The 18,361-nt window shown below is 43.4% G+C and overlaps 1 protein-coding gene across 1 annotated transcript in view; it reads left to right on the forward strand.

Moving 5' to 3' along the window:
* RAB44 (RAB44, member RAS oncogene family) overlaps positions 1 to 18,361 on the forward strand; it is a 32,119-nt gene that overhangs the window by 549 nt on the left and 13,209 nt on the right. The window contains exons 2-7 of the mRNA XM_087929642.1: positions 7,048 to 7,206; positions 8,138 to 8,284; positions 9,390 to 9,480; positions 12,337 to 12,432; positions 14,750 to 14,934; positions 17,959 to 18,007. Coding sequence (XP_087785768.1) covers positions 7,103 to 7,206; positions 8,138 to 8,284; positions 9,390 to 9,480; positions 12,337 to 12,432; positions 14,750 to 14,934; positions 17,959 to 18,007 — 672 coding nt within the window. The 5' untranslated portion in view covers positions 7,048 to 7,102. The remainder of the gene's footprint in view (positions 1 to 7,047; positions 7,207 to 8,137; positions 8,285 to 9,389; positions 9,481 to 12,336; positions 12,433 to 14,749; positions 14,935 to 17,958; positions 18,008 to 18,361) is intronic.

Consider the following 18,361-nt stretch of genomic DNA (forward strand, 5'->3'; position numbering starts at 1 on the left):
TGTAGCTCTTAAGATTTTCCCAAAAAGGCATCAGGTCATAATTTTGGAATACAATTAGCCCCAAACCCCCAGCATCCAATGTAGGAAAAAAGTGCATACGTTATTTGATTTTTGCATGTAATAATGTAGAATATATTTGTCAATGTGGACACTATATGGGGCAGACAATTGCTCACTAGGAAGCAATTGATAGCAGCACTTTTGAGAGAGAGAGAGAGAGAGAGAGGTGGGGGGGAAGAGGGGTTTTAGAAATTGAATGAGCTTGGCAGTATGTTACATGGACTGAAACTGAAACATGTATTCTTGAGAATTATTCTGTTTTCAAAAGCTAAGTTAATCATTTTTATAGCTTACTTTACAATGTTTATGATTCTCCCCTAAAAATGGTAGGAGAGTATATTTTTCCTCTTGCAGTTTTCCTTGATCCATCAGCTAGAAATGCTAGGTACTGAGCACAGAACTTTCTGTAAACTATACACATGCTACAGCCTCCCCACTCCCCACACATTTTAAATATATTTCATCATAAGCCACAAAAATCTTTGTGGGTTGGAAATAAAAATGTCTACAGGCTATAAATATTGTTGATTTATTGTCTGAGCTTGGTAACAGCCAAATTAGCTTGTAACAGCCAAATTAGAATCAGGAAGTTAGAAATTAGAGATCAGATATTATCAAAGTAGTTCCTTAAAAAAATAGATCACTCATATGAAAGATGTTTTCTACTTTCCAGGTGCCAGAAATCGACTGGCAGCCTTAGGTAGCCAATCACTTAAGAACCCAGGTGTTATGTCCCTGGAACTTAAAGAAGTTCCCACCCAGGTCCGTCCGCGCTGCGGGGGCGGTTGCCCTCTCCCATTGGTTGGTTCTCCCCAGCAGCCAGCTATAAAAGCAGGCTGCGGGGTCCAACCAGTTGCTGATCGCTGCGAGCCAGTTCCAGGCTTGGCAAGCACGTTCAGTCCTTTATTATTCTAATAAAGTATTTGTTGCATCCATGCCCTGGTTCAGCCTCTCATTACTCGAACCTAACACTGGCGACGAGGATGGGATGGCTACCAGAGGCACAATGCAACCGCTGAATCACTAGCCGCTGATCCGCAGCCAGAGAGAACGATCAGTAGGCAATAAGAGCAAACGCTGATCCGCAGCCAGAGAGAACGATCAGCAGGCAACGAGAGCGAACGCTGATCCGCAGCCAGAGAGAGCGGTCAGCAAGCAGCGAGAGTGAGAAGCATCTGTAGCCGCTAGTTAGCCAAGCTACAGGGAAAGTGAAGCGCTGCGAGCCGCAGCTGCTCGTTTCTTTAGGCGCGAAATTCAAATGGCTGTCATTTGAATTTCCGCCCAAGAAGTACAGCGCGGTGCTGTATTACAAAGTCACTGACGCCCACGCAGGCGCGAATTTCAAAACGCTGCCAACGACCGTTGCAGCTTAACCTCATGTTAACCCAGAGAGAGAGAGAGAGTTGTGAAAAGCCTCTCCAGAGCTGAAGTCACTTGCCTGCCACAGGCACAAAAAACCTTCCTGCTGCTGCCTCAGAGAGATTTTCTCAACAGATTATCCAACCTGATTTTTTTCATCATGAACTCCAACCCAGTTTTCCCAGCGTTCAAGCCGGATGAGGAGAAGTGGGAGTCATACAAGAATCGCTTTAACCATTACATCGACGCAATTGGGCTGGCTGATGCAAGGGAACACCGGAAAAAATCATATTTTCTGATCTACTGTGGAGCCATCGTCTTTGATACTGCCACAGCACTCGTGGCTCCACGTGAGTTAAAAAATGTTCCCTGGACAGAACTGTTAGAAATCCTTACTAACCACTATTCTCCTAGACCCTCACAGATTGCCAGGCGGTTCACCTTCCAAATGAGGAAGCAATCAAACAAAGAGACCATCAACCAGTACATGGCTGCCCTCAGAACTGCAGCTCTCCATTGTGGGTTTGGGACCTACCTGGAGGACATGCTCCTCGATCAGCTAGTCTGCGGAGTCAAGGATCTTCACCTCCAAAGGCGCCTACTCGCTAGGAAGGACCTCAACCTCGCGCAAGCCGTCGAGGAAGCCCTGGCAGCAGAGCTGGCAGCACACTCAGCCACCGAAATCCAAGGTCCTGCTTCCAAACAAAGTGCAGTTTCAGTCCACTCTGAAGAGGTGGTCATCGAAGAGGACCCCAGCGATGCGGCCGACATCCACCGCCTCGCCCACGCCAGACACCCGCAGGTAGGAGCCAAGCAAGAAAGCATCAGTCCACCCAAGCACATCACCCTGTGCCTATCCTGTGGTGGATCTCACCTGAGGACCACCTGCAAATTCAAGGGAGCCACCTGCAACATTTGTCATAAAAAGGGGCACATCGCTAGAGTCTGTCAAGCCGCTCACAACTCGGCGCAAAGGCACCCTTCCTTTTCACATTCTGGACCCCAAAGGCAAGTATTGAACTGTCGCACTCACCACCATGCTAAGCACGCTTGCCATGCCATTAGTAAAATCTCTCTCTCCATTTTGTTAGAAGGTAAACCTTGTCGCATGGAGGTTGACACGGGGTCAGCGCTCTCAATTATCTCTTGGAGCACCCTCAAGAGACTACAGCCCAGTCTATCCAGAAACCGGCTCCAGAAGTGCCAGTTTAACCTGAAGGACTACCAGGGGAAGGACATTCCTGTAATCGGCAGAGGCAAGTTTCTTGTTAATTTTAAAACTTTCAAAGGCCACCTACCTCTAGTGGTAGTTAACGGAAATCTCCCCACACTCTTGGGGCTTGATTGGTTTCCCCATCTCGGCCTAGGGTTAACAGGAGTCCATGCTGTCTCAACCTCTGACACTGACTCCTTATTCGCTGATTACTCAGACGTATTCAGCAATGAACTCGGGTGTTATAACGGTACCCCTATCTCATTCTCAGTCGACCCCCAAGCAGTCCCAATCAGGCTAAAACCTCGTAGAGTCCCATTCGCTATTCGGCCTAAATTAGATGCGGAACTGGATAAATTATTAAAACAAGGGGTCATTGAGCCAACAGATTTCGCCAAATGGGAGACGCCCATTGTCACACCCCTCAAAAAAGATGGTAGCCTGAGAATTTGCTCGGACTACAAAACCACAATTAATAAGTTTTTACAAGTTAGCGCTTACCCAGTGCCCGTCATTCAGCATTTATTACACACTTTTGAACCTGGCAGCATTTTTGCCAAATTGGACATGTCTCAAGCGTATCAACAGTTCCCTGTTGACAACCAAACAGCGGAACTCCAGACCATTGTCACCCACAGGGGTGCTTTCCGGTGCAAGCGTCTCCAATTTGGCGTAAGTGTTGCCCCAGGCATTTTTCAATCCCTCATGGAGCGGATTTTGCAGGGCCTCCCTGGTGTAGTACCCTACTTCGACGACATCTTAGTCTCGGCCAGGGACAGACCCCAACTCTTCCAGAGAGTTCGAGCAGTGTTAGAGAGGTTCAGACAGCATGGCCTCAAATTAAAAAAAGAAAAATGTGCCATTGCCACTAGACAGGTGGACTTTCTGGGTTATAAAATTGACGCCTCAGGCATTCACCCCCTGGAGTCCAAGGTTAAGGCAATTCACGAGGCACCCACTCCAACCTCCAAAGCGGAACTTCAGGCCTTCTTGGGGCTATTGAATTTTTATGCGTCGTTCCTGCCCCATAAAGCATCTGTGGCGGAACCCCTGCACAGACTTTTGGATAAAAAATCGGCTTGGCATTGGGGACACAAGGAAGACTCCGCCTTTCGTGCAGTCAAATCACTACTCACGTCGGAGGCGGTCCTTATTCAGTTTGACCCCAACCTTCCATTAGTGCTAGCAGCGGACGCATCCCCTTTTGGAATTGGGGCAGTGTTAAGCCACAGACTCCTCAATGGCTCTGAGGCCCCCATCGCTTTTTTTTCCAGGACGCTCTCTGCTACAGAGCGCAATTATAGCCAAATCGATAAGGAAGCTTTAGCAGCTGTCGCAGCTGTGAAGAAATTCCATGAATTTCTTTTGGCCACTTTTTCGAGCTGGTCACGGATCATAAGCCTCTCCTGGGTCTACTAGCAGGTGACAAACAGACCCCTCAAGTCCTGTCACCTAGAATGACGAGGTGGACTCTTTTCCTCGCGGCATACTCGTATAGACTCATACACCGTCCAGGTAAAACATTGTCTCACGCAGACGCCCTCAGCCGCTGCCCCCTACCTGCTCCAGCTGAGGATCCTGCCCCGGTCCATGCTATCTTTGAGGTCACCCAACTGGACCTCCCCATCACTGCCCTTGACATTGCCGCCAAATCCAAGGCAGACAAAACGATCGCCCAGGTACTGGACTGGGTGAGGAGGGGGTGGCCGGGCAGTGATGTTGAAACCAAATTCACGCCTTTTAAGACCCGCCTACAGGAGTTATCCAGTTTGCAGGGCTGTTTGCTGTGGGGCACATGAGTGGTCATCCCGACCTCACTGTGTACCCGAGTTTTGGAGGCGTTGCATGAGGGCCACCCTGGCATCGTCAGGATGAAGGCATTAGCACGCAGCTACGTATGGTGGCCCGGCCTCGACGATGACATCATCAGATGGGTAAGCTCCTGCCATCCCTGCCAGGAATCCCGTCCATCCCCTCCAATTGCCACCCCCACCAAGTGGGAAAGCGCCAGCGCACCCTGGTCCAGGATTCACATCGACCTAGCGGGCCCGATGCACGGCAAAATGTTCCTGGTGGTCGTGGACTCTTACTCTAAATGGATTGACGTGGCACAACTGCCCACAACCACCACGCAAGCGGTCACCAAGGTATTAACTCGCCTGTTTGTAACGCACGGGCTACCAGACTCAATTGTTTCCGACAATGGCCCCCAGTTCGCATCGGCCGAGTTCAGTCGCTTCGCTGCCAATCTGGGCATCCGCCACATCTTCACGGCCCCCTTTCATCCTGCCAGTAACGGGTTGGCAGAAAGAGCCGTTAGGACCACTAAAGAAGCTCTAGCTAGGTTCAGCAAGGAAGACTGGCACCACAGACTCTCCCGTTTCTTGCTGAGCCAGCACTCAACCCCGTGCACAGTCACCAATAAGTCCCCGGCTGAACTCCTGATGGGTAGACGCCTGCGGACTGTATTGGACAGGCTTCACCCACATTACTGCCCTGACTCTCCCCTCGCTTCCACATCGAGGGTTAGGCATTTTGTCTTACAGGAACCCGTGTTCGCGAGGAACTTTGCTGGAGACCCTCTGTGGATCCCGGGCGAGATCGTGGCCATCACAGGACCCAGATCGTATCGAGTCAGACTGGAGGATGGCCGAATCTGGAGAAGGCACCTGGATCAGCTGCGGAAGCGCCAAGGCACTCACGTTAGCAGTGACTCGTGGTTGCAGACCGGTGCAGGGCTACAGCATCAACCCCACATCAGCACCAATTCCAGGGACCAGTTCACGCCTGCAGCCGAGTCGGGGACCCCGAACACGACCCGTGACCACCAGATGACTGACCAGTCCGAACCAGTCAACGGAAGCACATCCCCAGTGACCAGCCCTACGAGTCCCGAACCGGCACTGACCGAGGAACGCGTGCGTGACATCCCACCGGTCCAACCTTCCCTTGCAGACTCTGATCTACCAGACAACTCCCCAGAGTTGCGCCGTTCTGGGCGCCAGCACAAGCCTCCCGCGTACCTTAAAGACTATGCGTGTTCGCATCTGGGGGGAAGGGGTGTTATGTCCCTGGAACTTAAAGAAGTTCCCACCCAGGTCCGTCCGCGCTGCGGGGGCGGTTGCCCTCTCCCATTGGTTGGTTCTCCCCAGCAACCAGCTATAAAAGCAGGCTGCGGGGTCCAACCAGTTGCTGATCGCTGCGAGCCAGTTCCAGGCTTGGCAAGCACGTTCAGTCCTTTATTATTCTAATAAAGTATTTGTTGCATCCATGCCCTGGTTCAGCCTCTCATTACTCGAACCTAACACCCGGGATGTTTACTAAATCAGGAAATTTCTGTAACTGTCCACACTGAACAGCACACTGGATGCTGAAGTATGTGTAAATCTATGTTCCTGGTCCTAATTCCTATAACATTTGAGTGAGTTTAATTTAAAAATGTCTCAACAAGCAAATGCACTGATACTCTTCACCTGGAACAACCTACTTTAACTGGTTATCCATGCTTGGATTTATACAATACCCTACAGACCAGTGTTTCTATGACTCAGCAACTTCAAGTTATGTGGATTTCAACTCGCAGAATTCCGTAGCCAGCGTGCTAGCTGATACATTTTCGAATTTGAAGCCCCCTCCTTTCTTGAAATTGCTGGGATTAAGAAATACTGCCCTAAATTGCCCTGGGATTCTTCATACTGAAGTTCTGAATTATCTGAATTCAGTCAGCTGAAAAAATTAATTTGTCCAGTGTGTTATATAAACTATGATTCAATTAACTAAGGCTTAGTTTGTTGTGCAAAATTTGTGAGTAAAATGTTAATACAGTTAAATATTAATACTTACCATGTGTGTCTCTTATGTCAAAATAATAAGGCTGCTGAGGATGTAAATATTAAGGATAAATCCTCTCCCCACCCAATCAAGCTGTCAACCATGTACAAGTAGAGAATGTTGGCTAATGGCAGAACACTTTAGACTTAGTCCCTGGAAGCAAGAAGAAGCCCCTGTTAAAACTACAAAGATATTCTATGTCAGAAGAAGGGTTATTTAATTCTGAAGCCATGGAAAAGAACTGGAACTGATGAAAGCAAAGAAGTTTTATACTCCACAATCTGATATGCAGGTAAAGTGAAGCTTTTAGTTACTCTTTCAGTGTGACTAAGGAGTTCAATAGTGAATGAGCAAACTTTGATAAAAATTCAAATGTCAGTTTTGTGTCACCTGCCCACTTTTCTTTAATTTTATCTTATTACAGGTGGCCTTAGAGGGGATGGAGATCAAGGAGTTGAAGTCCACATATCTTCAGCCTTGCTAAGGTTGAGAAACCCTGCACTAAGGAGTTTCCATATAGTAGCTCCATGATACTGTACTCAGCCATATGAGTATGTGGCATAATTTTATTTGTTTATTTTCAGGGCATTTTTTTGGGATCACAGATCTTGATAATAAAGGAAAAGGAAGACAGCTTTGATGAAGGCAACTTCAAACTTGTTCTTGGAGGAAATTAATAGTGAGGAGAAAAAACATTTTGAGTCTTTCATTAACCAACTGGGAGCTGATAATGTTTTTGAAGAGTAAGAACAATATGATAGCTTTACCTCTGTTTCATACTGACTCTCACAGATAAATGGAAGCTGAATGGGTGAAAGATAAATGGATTTGATACAAATCAACAAGTTAAATAAATGTAAGGGCCTTAAAGGCAGAAGGTGATGTAGGTGATCTCATAAGCTTTAAAGGAAAATTGGCCGATGAAGATCTTACCTCCATCCATTTTGCAAGATGTTTATAAATTATTTGATTGTGCCCTTGAAATCTAATAGGAAAGCCTTGGGTTTTGGCAATGCAATTTTAGCTAAAGAAGATGCAAAATTGAATTTCCTTAAGCACCTGAAAAATAAAGCACCATCACAGGGGACAAAGACCCACCACAGAAAGGATAGACAAAAATAAGACTGGTGGCACTTTATTTTTTTATTTATTTGTTTGTTTACTAGAACTCCAAGTTCCATCAATCAGGTGCAAAATCTGTTTCTGATTTTCCAGCAAAATTAGTTTTATCTGCTTAAGTAGTTTAGCATAAGTAAAAATATTTTCCTTCCTTATGTAATTCCGCCTGTCCTCTATCCTTAGATATCCCACTCATTTTCATAGGTATCCCTTTACATCATATTTTGCAGCTGTTATCTACAGCTGTGTGGAACACCAAGTACCAGCAGCAAGCATTACACTTGTCAATTGATCTGATTGAAACCAAGTTAGCATATATATTATTACATCTCATTTACCCAAAATCTTTTGTGATTTACTTGTAAATGAATCACTTCCAAGACAATTTATATGGAAATATGGATATTTCAATGCTGGCAATAGAAACGTTTCAGCCTTAACACACATTTCCATGCTGATTTATTCATGTTCAGCTAGAACTGGGATAAGCTAAAATATTAAAAGTAATTGAACCAGAATATTGACCAGGAAGCAATAAATTCTCCTCTTGTACAGCAAGTCAGAAATCTGGAAGATCTGGGTGCAGCTCTGGGAGGCAGAACCAAACCTACTGGGAAATCTGAAGGAGTTCTTGGCTAAAATGACACATTTGATCAAGGAAGCTAAGCATGAAAAAGAGAAGATACAGTTACTCCTGAAAATGTAGGTCACTATATAGAAATGAAAATATGGGATGTGTTTTTATTAACAGATTTTTAAAATGGGGAAAGCAACACAATTCCAGGAAAAGTAACTATGGAGCTGTAAAGGGCGGGGTGTGTGGAACCTCTCAGTACCTGAATTACATAACATTACTAAGCTGGGGTAGTTCGTTTGTTGATGACTAGTGTGATATGCAAAATATAGTCATGAGATCTATAAATCATACAGCACAGCATGTTACAGCTACCGTTGCTTTTAAAATAAACCATTTAAAAAAAGTAATGTAGGAACCATGCCTACATCAGAAGAGGGCAAAGAAGGCAGATTTTTTAGCTTCAAAAATCTTTATCAAAAGACAAAGCCTGAGTTCACAAATCCTGCATATTTTGTTGAACTATGGTTTGTCAGATAGGCCACAGTTAGCAGAGTTAATACATAATTGGTTTAAGCCTTGGCATTGTTTGTTTGGATTTGGCTCAGTATGTTATATGAGGTCAGCACATACACCTGGGAATAAAGAACTTTTGAGTTCAAGGATTAGTGTTTTTTAGCCAATGTAGTGTGCCAAGTTTTCCTCATGTAAACTATAATTGGGTGAAGTGGAGAGAAGAAGTTAATAATTGGGAATTAGAAGTCATTATTGATAGCTGCAAATGCTTGAGGTCAGATTTTTCATGAGGTCTATTGTTTTCCCACATTGGCACTATATATGACCCACTAGTTTTAACAAAGTAAACATAATTAAATAGGGACTCCATGGACAGTTTTGTTTCTTTAAGATATCTTTCTCTAAAATGGGGCTCTGCAGAACTGTTGCAACATCTGTGAGTGATAATCCCCACATAGCTGAGAATCACTATGGTGGGAAAGGCTGCTTTGGAAAAATATAAGGAATAGCAGTGGAAGAAATAGTGGGAAGCCAATGGCCTCTGGTCTGTCTACCTTAAGGGAACTGGTGAGGTTGTACTAGTGTATTTGTTACAGAACAGTCCTCCTGTAAAATAAGTTACTGAGCAGACTGAACATAAGCTAGTGTAGTAACAGTTGAAGAGCCTCTTTGTGTGCATAAACATCCCTTAACATCTTTTTATTGGCACTCTTCTAGACAAATACCTGATCACAATAAGAAGGTGCAGAAGCTATATGAGGAAATGGAGCAGCAAATTGAGAGAGAGAAACAAAAACTGCAGCATGAGGTAGGTGCCCAGTTGGATTATGCCAGTTCTCAGGATTTATCCATTGCTGAAAAAAAAACTTGCCCTTTCTCAATAACTTGAGGCAAATTTACCTGCATCATCGTAATGTGGGCTACTTTTCTGTATAATAATTGGAGGGAAAGGTGTGTTTTATCTTCCTGTTCTACAAAAGCAGAATTGAATCTGGCCATCCAGTGAGGACATGGATGAGATACCATTTCCATGGCAGTAATCTCCCCCTCCCCCATTTTGGAATTTCCAAACTCCAGAGGTGTTTATAAAGTTCCTTCCTCAAATAGATCCTTCCTCCTGAAAATAGGTTGAAGATAATTCTATTCTTCCAAGTCTTCAGCTTTAATTCATTGTTAACAGTGTCTAACTTGGAGCTGGTGGGTTGGTTTACATCTGCATACAATTTTATATTTTTATTATATTTCTATTTTGCTTGGGGCAAGCTGTAAAAATTAAACATATAATTGGAGAGGTCCAGAAAAATCAGAGCACCAAATATTCAAAAAAAGAGGAAGAGAAATAAAGTGTCTTTTTCCAGAAGGGCATTCAGAACTGAGTTGCCTCTACTTCAGAAGCACTGGTTGTATGTTAGAGAATTTATATATTGTGTTATAAATGTTTAATAACGTCACATTCAGCAGAAAAGAATAGAGAGTAGCAATTCTCAACATGTAAGGGAATTGCAATTTGCAATGTCTCAATACTACGGATTCCCTCTCTTGTACTGTAGGAAGATACAGTACAAAAATACACATCTTTTCCCTTACCCTGAAATAGTCATTCTGCATTTCCCCTGACTTAGCCTGAAGTAGTGAAAATATAAGGATTCTGTAAAGCCATATCCGGCTTCTTCTAGCTAAAGCAGACATGTTCCTAGGGAAGAGCACAAATTTGTTCTTTAGGTACTTGTATTATGTTGCTCATAGCATCCCTCCCTTTTCCTCTTTTTATATATGTTGTTTTAAATATGTATTTGTGTATTAGTTACTTTCATTTTTTTCTTCCAGATTAGAAGGAAAGTATATGACTATAAAACAGGTAGTCCTTGACTTAAAACTGTTAATTTAGTGACCGTTCAAAGTTACAGTGGCCCTGAAAAAAGTGACGTATGAAATTTTTTCAGTTACAACTGTTGCAACATCCTCATGGTCATGTGATAAAAATTTAGACCCTTGGCAACTGATTCATATTTATGAAACTTGTGGTGTCCTGGGGTTATGTGATCGCCTTCACAAGCAAAGTCAACGGGGAAGCCACATTTACTCAACAACCATATTACTAACTCAACAACTGCAGTGACCCAATAACTATAACAAGAAGAGTTGTAAAGTGGGCAACATTCACTTAACAACTGTCTCACTTAATATAAATTTTGGGATCAGTTGTGGTCATAAGTTGAGGACTACCTGTACTCTATCTGAAATTAGCAGACAAAGGCAGAAGCTGCAAATTTTTCCTCACCCTTTTGTTTAATTTCTAAAATATATCCTGATTCTGCCATTGGTACCTTCTAGTATTTTAGACTTCATTATTTAAATGAAGCCTCAGTCAGTGCAGAGACTGAAAATTATAATGTAGAAATCTGGTTGAAAAATATGGTTGACATATACCTCTTGCTATTCTGGACTTCCACCTCCCTTACTTTTCAATGTTGGTTCTAGAGTAAATACAAGATGAATTTACCTGACCATTTTACATTAAAAAATTAAAATGTGGAATTCTATGTGCATTGATGTTGAAATTAAACATTACATTTCAACAGATACATTAAATATTAAAGGTAAAGGTTTCCCATATCGAATCAATGTCTAATTCTAGAGGGTGGTGCTCATCTCCATTTCTTAGCTGAGGGAGCTAGTGTTGTCTGAACACACTTCCATGATCATGTGGCCAGCGTGATTATACGCTGAGGTGCACGGAAGTGGTACCTATTTATCTACCTCCATTTGCTTGCTTTCAAACTGCTAAGTGAACAGGAGCTGGGGCAAATAATGGAAGCTCACCCTGTTTCTGGTCCCGGGCAGCCTCAAGCTCAGCATCTTTTAACCTCTGAGCCATTGTGCATTACATATTACATATACATTTTAGCCACATTAGGGTTTATTTATATTGTCCTTACTGATTAATGAATAGGTAGCCTTTGAGTATTGTTATATTGTCACAATGGCGCCATCCATGCATAAGAAGGAAGTATCAGTGGGAAACTCCAAATATTGTAAACATATTTTGGGATAGGCAACCTAACAGTGAAATCCACAGAGAGGGTTATGAGCATTGGGTACAAGAACACACAAGAGCAAATGGATATAGAATAAATTATCATGGAAGACTTATGGTTGCCAGTCTGTCTAGAAACCTGATTTTCTGACAAATTCTCCAAAGGTATAGGGCCATGATGGTGAACAAATGGCATGCATGCCAGAGGTGGCACACAGAGCCCTCTTTATGGGCACATGAGCCGTTGCCCCAGCTCAGCTTTGCTGCGCATGCATGTGTGTGCTTCCCACCAGCCAGCTGGTCTTCGGGTGTCTGATGTGCATGCATGGGGGTAGGGTGCACCTGCTGGGGTCGTGGGTGCATGCACAGGGGACATAGGGGAGGTCATATGTGCATATGCGGGCACATGCGCGGGGTGCATGTGTTTTGCATTTTGGGGATGCATGCGCGTGCTTTGGACACTTGGTGCCAAAAAGGTTAGCCATCACTGGTATAGGGCAACCTTCTTTTCAAAGGTTGACTTATGGAAGAAAAGCTTCATGTATAGAAATGCATTAGGGTTGTGGGTTGTTGGGTTGGCTTTTTTTTTCTGCAACCTTATAGTTTCATTACAATTTATTGTTGCAGAATAAAGCCAGAAGCCAACTGCATTACATGGAGATGCAGCAAGAATTGGATGGTAGAGAACAGGACATTCAGCATTCCCTTATTGTTCAGAAAGAGGTAAAATATCAGTGGGACATGAAGTAAGCAAGAGCATATGATTGCAGCCACTTCTTCAATCTTGCACAGCACTGTGGCATTTTTCCACTTTTGAGGTGAATGAAATACTTTATGTTGGTATCCCGATTAATAGTTTATTTCTTGCAACAGAAGCAGCGCCACCTGCTGGAAGCTTGTCCTTTGTTTCAAACCATCATTTTGAAGCTGCTGTTTTCAATACTTTCAATTTTATGAAAAAACACTGACTGCTGTTTACTGCAAGCAGAAAGTGAGACCACTTTGGAAGTTGCTATGAAATATTTATTTACTTAGGTTTCTTACCTGCTTTAACTATTAATGACTTCAAGAGAGCAGATTGCATTCCTACTTTCCAGTTACAAGATTAAAACAATACTCTTTCTTTGAACCACCAGGGACAACAAACACACCCAAGTACATAGCATACACTACTGTAGGAGAGGCCTAATCCCATGCCTTCTGGAACAATCAGGACTTAATAGCTTTAATGAAGCAACAGGGCTGATGACAGCCTGAGCTTGGGAGGGATGTTGTTCCAACGGAGGCAGCAACTGAGCCAATTCTCCCTGGTGGCCCTTGACGATGACACTCCATTGGAGTGAGAATCCAGAGGGAGACCTCCCTTCTAGATCTTCTTGGACAGGTTGAAATACCATAGGGAGGCATCTCTTGAAACTATTCTGGTATTTTGGGGCTATTGTTTCCAGCTTCCAATTTTCTGCCTTTAATTACTGATGGAGTGCAACCCTGATAATTCTGTATTTGTACCCTCAGAATTCCCATTGGGTGGAAGTTATGCAAATTGCAATCCTTTGGGAGGTCACAAGACTGAAGAGATCTGTTTATCTATGGAACAGAGTTGTGCTAGGTGGCAACATAAAAGAAAAGTAAACTTATGTATAGCCGAGTTTGAGAATATTCATTCTCAGATATTAGTAACGTTACCACTTCCTCTGCTTAACCCCAGTCATTGCTCCCTAGTGGTCCCCGGAGGAGTTTTAGACATGTCAAAGGTGGTTTCCAATGGAAGCTTACTTCCAGGCCCAGTCTTTGAATAAACTGAACAAACTATTTCCAGACACAACAAATATTTTTCACATTAGGTTGCTATATCCTTTTTCTTGTCTTTAACTGTGTCACAGCCAGCAACATCCAACAATTGCCTCCCCACCTCCCGATTTATTTGTTTGTGAGAAAGATTGAATGTGCTCAGTTTTTGCCATTTCCCAGTTTTTAATTGCACAGGACATTTTACTTTTAAAAGGTGTGTATGTGTGTTGAGGGGTCAATGTTATTTCAGATGGGTGGAGGGGCCTTTGTCTTTTTCCAACCCAGATTCTGATCCCGGAGAGTTAAAACATTCCATTGCGGAAGAGCCTACCTGACACATTTGTGGTTATTAAAGGTGGTTATTAAAGGTGGATGGACGGGAGGAAGGCCAGTGGGGGATAACAAATCCGCTTCTTCCCTGCCCCTGCTCCACAACCGCTGAAGAGGCTCAGAAGGTGAAGAAGAGAGGGAGAAGCCACAGAAGTTGCAAGTGCTGAGATAGCTGGACACCCCTCCTTCCACCTCTCGTTGCTCTGCCCTTCGCTTGCCACGAGTTCCCAGTTCAGGCTGGCACACACCATTGTCAGTTGGGCAGGGCAAAGCGGCATCGCAATAGCTCATGGTGAACACGAAGCTCCTGGAGGGAGAGTAGAAAGGTTCCATCTGGTTTGTTAACTTTGCCATCCCCGCCTCAAGCCTTCAGCCGTAAGCAAGCTAGGTCCCCCTCTGTGGGTGCATAGCTGAAGTCTATCAGATTTTCTCTTGTAAGAAGAGCCCAAGATGGCAGCGTCCTCAGCAGAGGTGGTATCCAGCTGGTTCTGGCCAGTTCTGGAGAACCGGTAGCAGAAATTTTGAGTAGTTCAGAGAACCAGCAAATGCCATCTCTGACTGGAGATTTTACAGTATCCTTCCACTGACACACCCACCAAGCCAAGCCCTCAGAACTAGTCGTAAAAAAAAAATTGAATCCCACTGCTGGTCCTCGGCCTTCCTTTACCATGTCCTGCTTTTATTATGGTTTTTTTTTCAATAATTCAAGGTATTATACTTCTTCCTTTTATTTGCTCCACAAAAATAACCTTGTGAAGTGGTCGGGCTGAGAGAGAATGACTGGCCCAAGTCACCCACCCAGTCGGCTTCCATGGCTAAGGTGGGGTTGGGACCCTCAGTTTTCTGGTCTCTGCCCTGGTGCCTTAATCACCGGGCTAAAACTCTTCCACTGCTCTACTGGATTTTCCTTATTTCTCAGCTTGAAGCTCAGTTGCTCAGGCTCAAGGAGAAACAATTGGTGACCAGCACCCAAACCCAGCAGCTGCAACAAATCAAGAGCAGCCTTGAAAATCAGCTCCAGCAAACCCACCATCAGCTTCAAAAGACTGAAAGGTGCCTGGATGTCATGAAGGAGAGACTATCCCAACTGTACAGTGAAGACAGGTGAGTCCATGGTTGCCTTGGAAAAAGGTCTGCACATTTCAGTTGGTCCCAAATGCTTTCAAAAAGAGACTGGACAAGGACAACCATGAGTCTGAAATGGAATGGGGCCTCCTGCTCTAGCAGGGGTTGGACTAGAAGACCTCCAAGGTCCCTTCCAACTCTATTACTCTATGTTCCATGCATAGTGCACTGGCCACTCATGCTATATGATGCTTATCCCTTCTCTCTGTGTTGAGGAACATCATCAGTTTTGAGGGCCATGGTCTTCCAGCATCTCCCATCCTTGTTTTTTTATTTGATTACTGTTAAATGTTTTTCCCCTCTTCGCATTTCACCTGGCTAGGAAAACTGGATTCAGAGCCCTAGTCCTTGTTGTCTAGGCCCAGCAGCACACCTGACACTTCTTTTGTTCAAAAGCTCCACGTTAAATAACAAACTGCTTCTTTTAATACTGATCCCTGCATACTTTGTGGCTAAATGATTTCTGCTCTCATCTTTAGAGTAGCTTTTGTCACTGGGATTCCATGAGAGATTGTGATTTTTAAAAAATATATTTTGAACTTTGCCACAAAATGCTAATGGTTGCAATGATGGGATTTTTTACTTGCCTCAACTCAGCTGCCCACCTGCCACTTTGGTTCTGTGTTGTAAAACCATGGATTGTATAGGTTAGAAGTGAATTGTGTTGGAACTTTTTGTATGTTTGCAATGTTTATGCAGAGCTTCTTTGAGACTTGAAAGGTCTCAGATTTGATCTGAAGGTTCCTACAGGATGAAAAGACTGTGATAGGCTGGACTAGACCAGTTTCTAAACCTCAACAACTTAAGATGGGTGGACTCCATGCAGGAGATTTCAAGGAGTATCAGTGTACCCATCTTAAAGTTGCTGAGGGTTAGAGTCTAGACCAGGGCTCTCCAATTTTGGCAACTTTAAGTTTAGTGGATTTCAACTCCCAGAATTCCCCAGCCAGCTTAAAGTTGCCCAGGTTGGAGACCCCTGGTCTAGACCATAAATTGATAATCCAATTTCTTTTTAAGATCTAGTCTCTTAGACAAAACACAGTACTACAAGTCAGTTTATTACCTGTGTAATACCCTTGCAAGAGAAGATCTTCCAAACTTTTGAGCATTTTGGTATCACACAATGTTTTATTCACTATTAATTTTTCCTTTATGCTTGTTTTAAGACACTTCCACATGAAGCTTGCGAGGTTGGGTTTCTTGTTTTTTTTTTTTTTTTTGCTGCTGCTGTTCTTGGATTGGCTCTGTACCCGATCATGCTACACCACTTGGCAGGAGATCAACTGTGTGCAAAAGTTTGGAAGATTTGAGATGGCTTTTTTCCCTTGCTGTTGCTGCAGCAGGATTTTTAACAATTCAGGACAGTACGATGATTTTTGCTTTTCTGTTCTCAGGATTTTTTTAGTGGGGAGAAGGAAAGACAATGAAAGGTCGTTTTCAAATTTCTTGGACGAAATGAACTGAAGCAATAGTGAAGTGGAAGCAGGGGTGGGATTCTACCAGTTCGCACCTATTCGCTAGAACTGGTTGTTAACATTATAAGCAGTTCGGAGAACTGGTTGTTAGAAGAAATTACTGGCCTAATCCTGTAAGGAAGGCAGGAAGGAAACATTCTGGTGTTGCTTACAGAAACTGCCTCTCCGTTAAGCCTTATTACATTCTTGGCAGGACTAGACTTCCTGTCTCAGGAACATCTCTGAAGTTTTTTCCCCCTCCTTTGCTGGTACTTTGCTTGTGTGGAGTGACCATTCAAAGTTACAATGACACTGAAAAAAGTGACTTATGACCATTTTTCACACTTACGACTGTTGCAGCATCCCCACAGTCATGAGAGGCCAGGCGAGGAGATGCGTGCCTTGATGCGAGTGATATTGAGTTGGCCACACCCAGCCAATAACATGACCACCAAGCCACATCCACCCAGTCACATGACCGCAAGCCATGCCCACCACCTAAGCCATGCCCACAGAACTGGTTGTTAAAAATTTTGAATCCCACCCCTGAGTGGAAGCATCTCTGTTCTCACTCTTTTGCTCATAAAATGTGCATGGATGCATATTCTGCACAAGTGACAAACAAATGCACATCTCTTTGAGTTCCATCATGGAAGAAAGGCTAAGGTGCACAGAAAACAGACTGATTATTTGCAGGACTGAATGAAGCACTTCTTACCTGATGGAAATGCTTGTGTTTGCCCCACTCCCAAAATTTAGACAAGTGCTTGCATCATTAAAACACCTACTCCTATCAATATCTATTAATTTCCTCCACAAGCACCATGGTAACTTGGTAAGCATAAGGTAAAGCTAAAGGTTCCCCTCACATTAATGTGCTAGTCATTTCCAGCTCTAGGGGGAGGTACTCATCTCCGTTACAAAGCCAAAGAGCCAGCGTTGTCTGAAGACATCTCTGTGGTCATGTGGCTGGCATGAGTAAATGCCAAAGGCGCACGGAACGCTGTTACCTTCCCACCAAAGGTGGTCCCTATTTTTCTACTTGCATTTTTACATGCTTTCGAACTAGAGATTTGAACCATCAAACTGCCGACCTTTCTTATGGACAAGCTCAGTGTCTTAGCCACTGAGCCACTGTGTCCCCATAATTACCAATTAATTAATTAATTAATTACCCATTGGTAAGCATAGAATAGCTTAATTGCATTCCCCAATATTTTGCACAAAAAGATGGGATAAACATGTGGAGTTACGGCAGGAGAAAGAGAATTTTAATTGTACCTGTACTCTTAACACGTCTTGAAATAAATATTCAAAAGTTCATTCTGTTTTTGAAAAAAACTTTATTAGGGATGCAGTGTGATTATTTTGCTTGAGAGAACACCCATTTCTCTTTGCACCATCATTTGTATTTCCATCCTCTGTACACATTATTTCATTAGTTTTGACTGTACTCCTGCTATCAGGTGTGTATCTCTACTGAAGCAATTCACAAAGGTGCATGGAAGAAATGGAAAATTCTGTGCTATGTTCCTTCTTCTCTTTGCAGAAACAGACAAATGGAGGGAGACACCAACAAGGTTCCTCACTCTGCACAGGTACTATTTGCTCATTGATGACACCAACATTTAATCTTCTGAATTAATACTGGAGATAGGTTTCTGATAATATCTAAGATTTATGTGGTCATTGAATTTAATAGGACAACCTGTGTTTCACAAAGCCTTATTTTCTGTGTTTTAATATGAGTCACCGTTTGCTTTGTGTTCTTTGATTAGAAGCAGAATAGATTCGCTTGTAAGTTAATTATTCCGTATAAGCTGTATAAGATTTATTTAGTGATCCAGGTAGATGGATGGAAAACAGCTTTTCTCATCTTTCATCTTTGTAGCTTTGATAGAAAAAAAACACAGCAAGTACATTTTATTAATTTAACCTATATTGCTGACTTC

The sequence above is a fragment of the Pseudonaja textilis genome, chromosome 3 (genome assembly GCF_049901715.1).
Source record: "Pseudonaja textilis isolate UNSWEBS1 chromosome 3, rPseTex1.2, whole genome shotgun sequence".
Taxonomy (NCBI): Eukaryota; Metazoa; Chordata; class Lepidosauria; order Squamata; family Elapidae; genus Pseudonaja; species Pseudonaja textilis.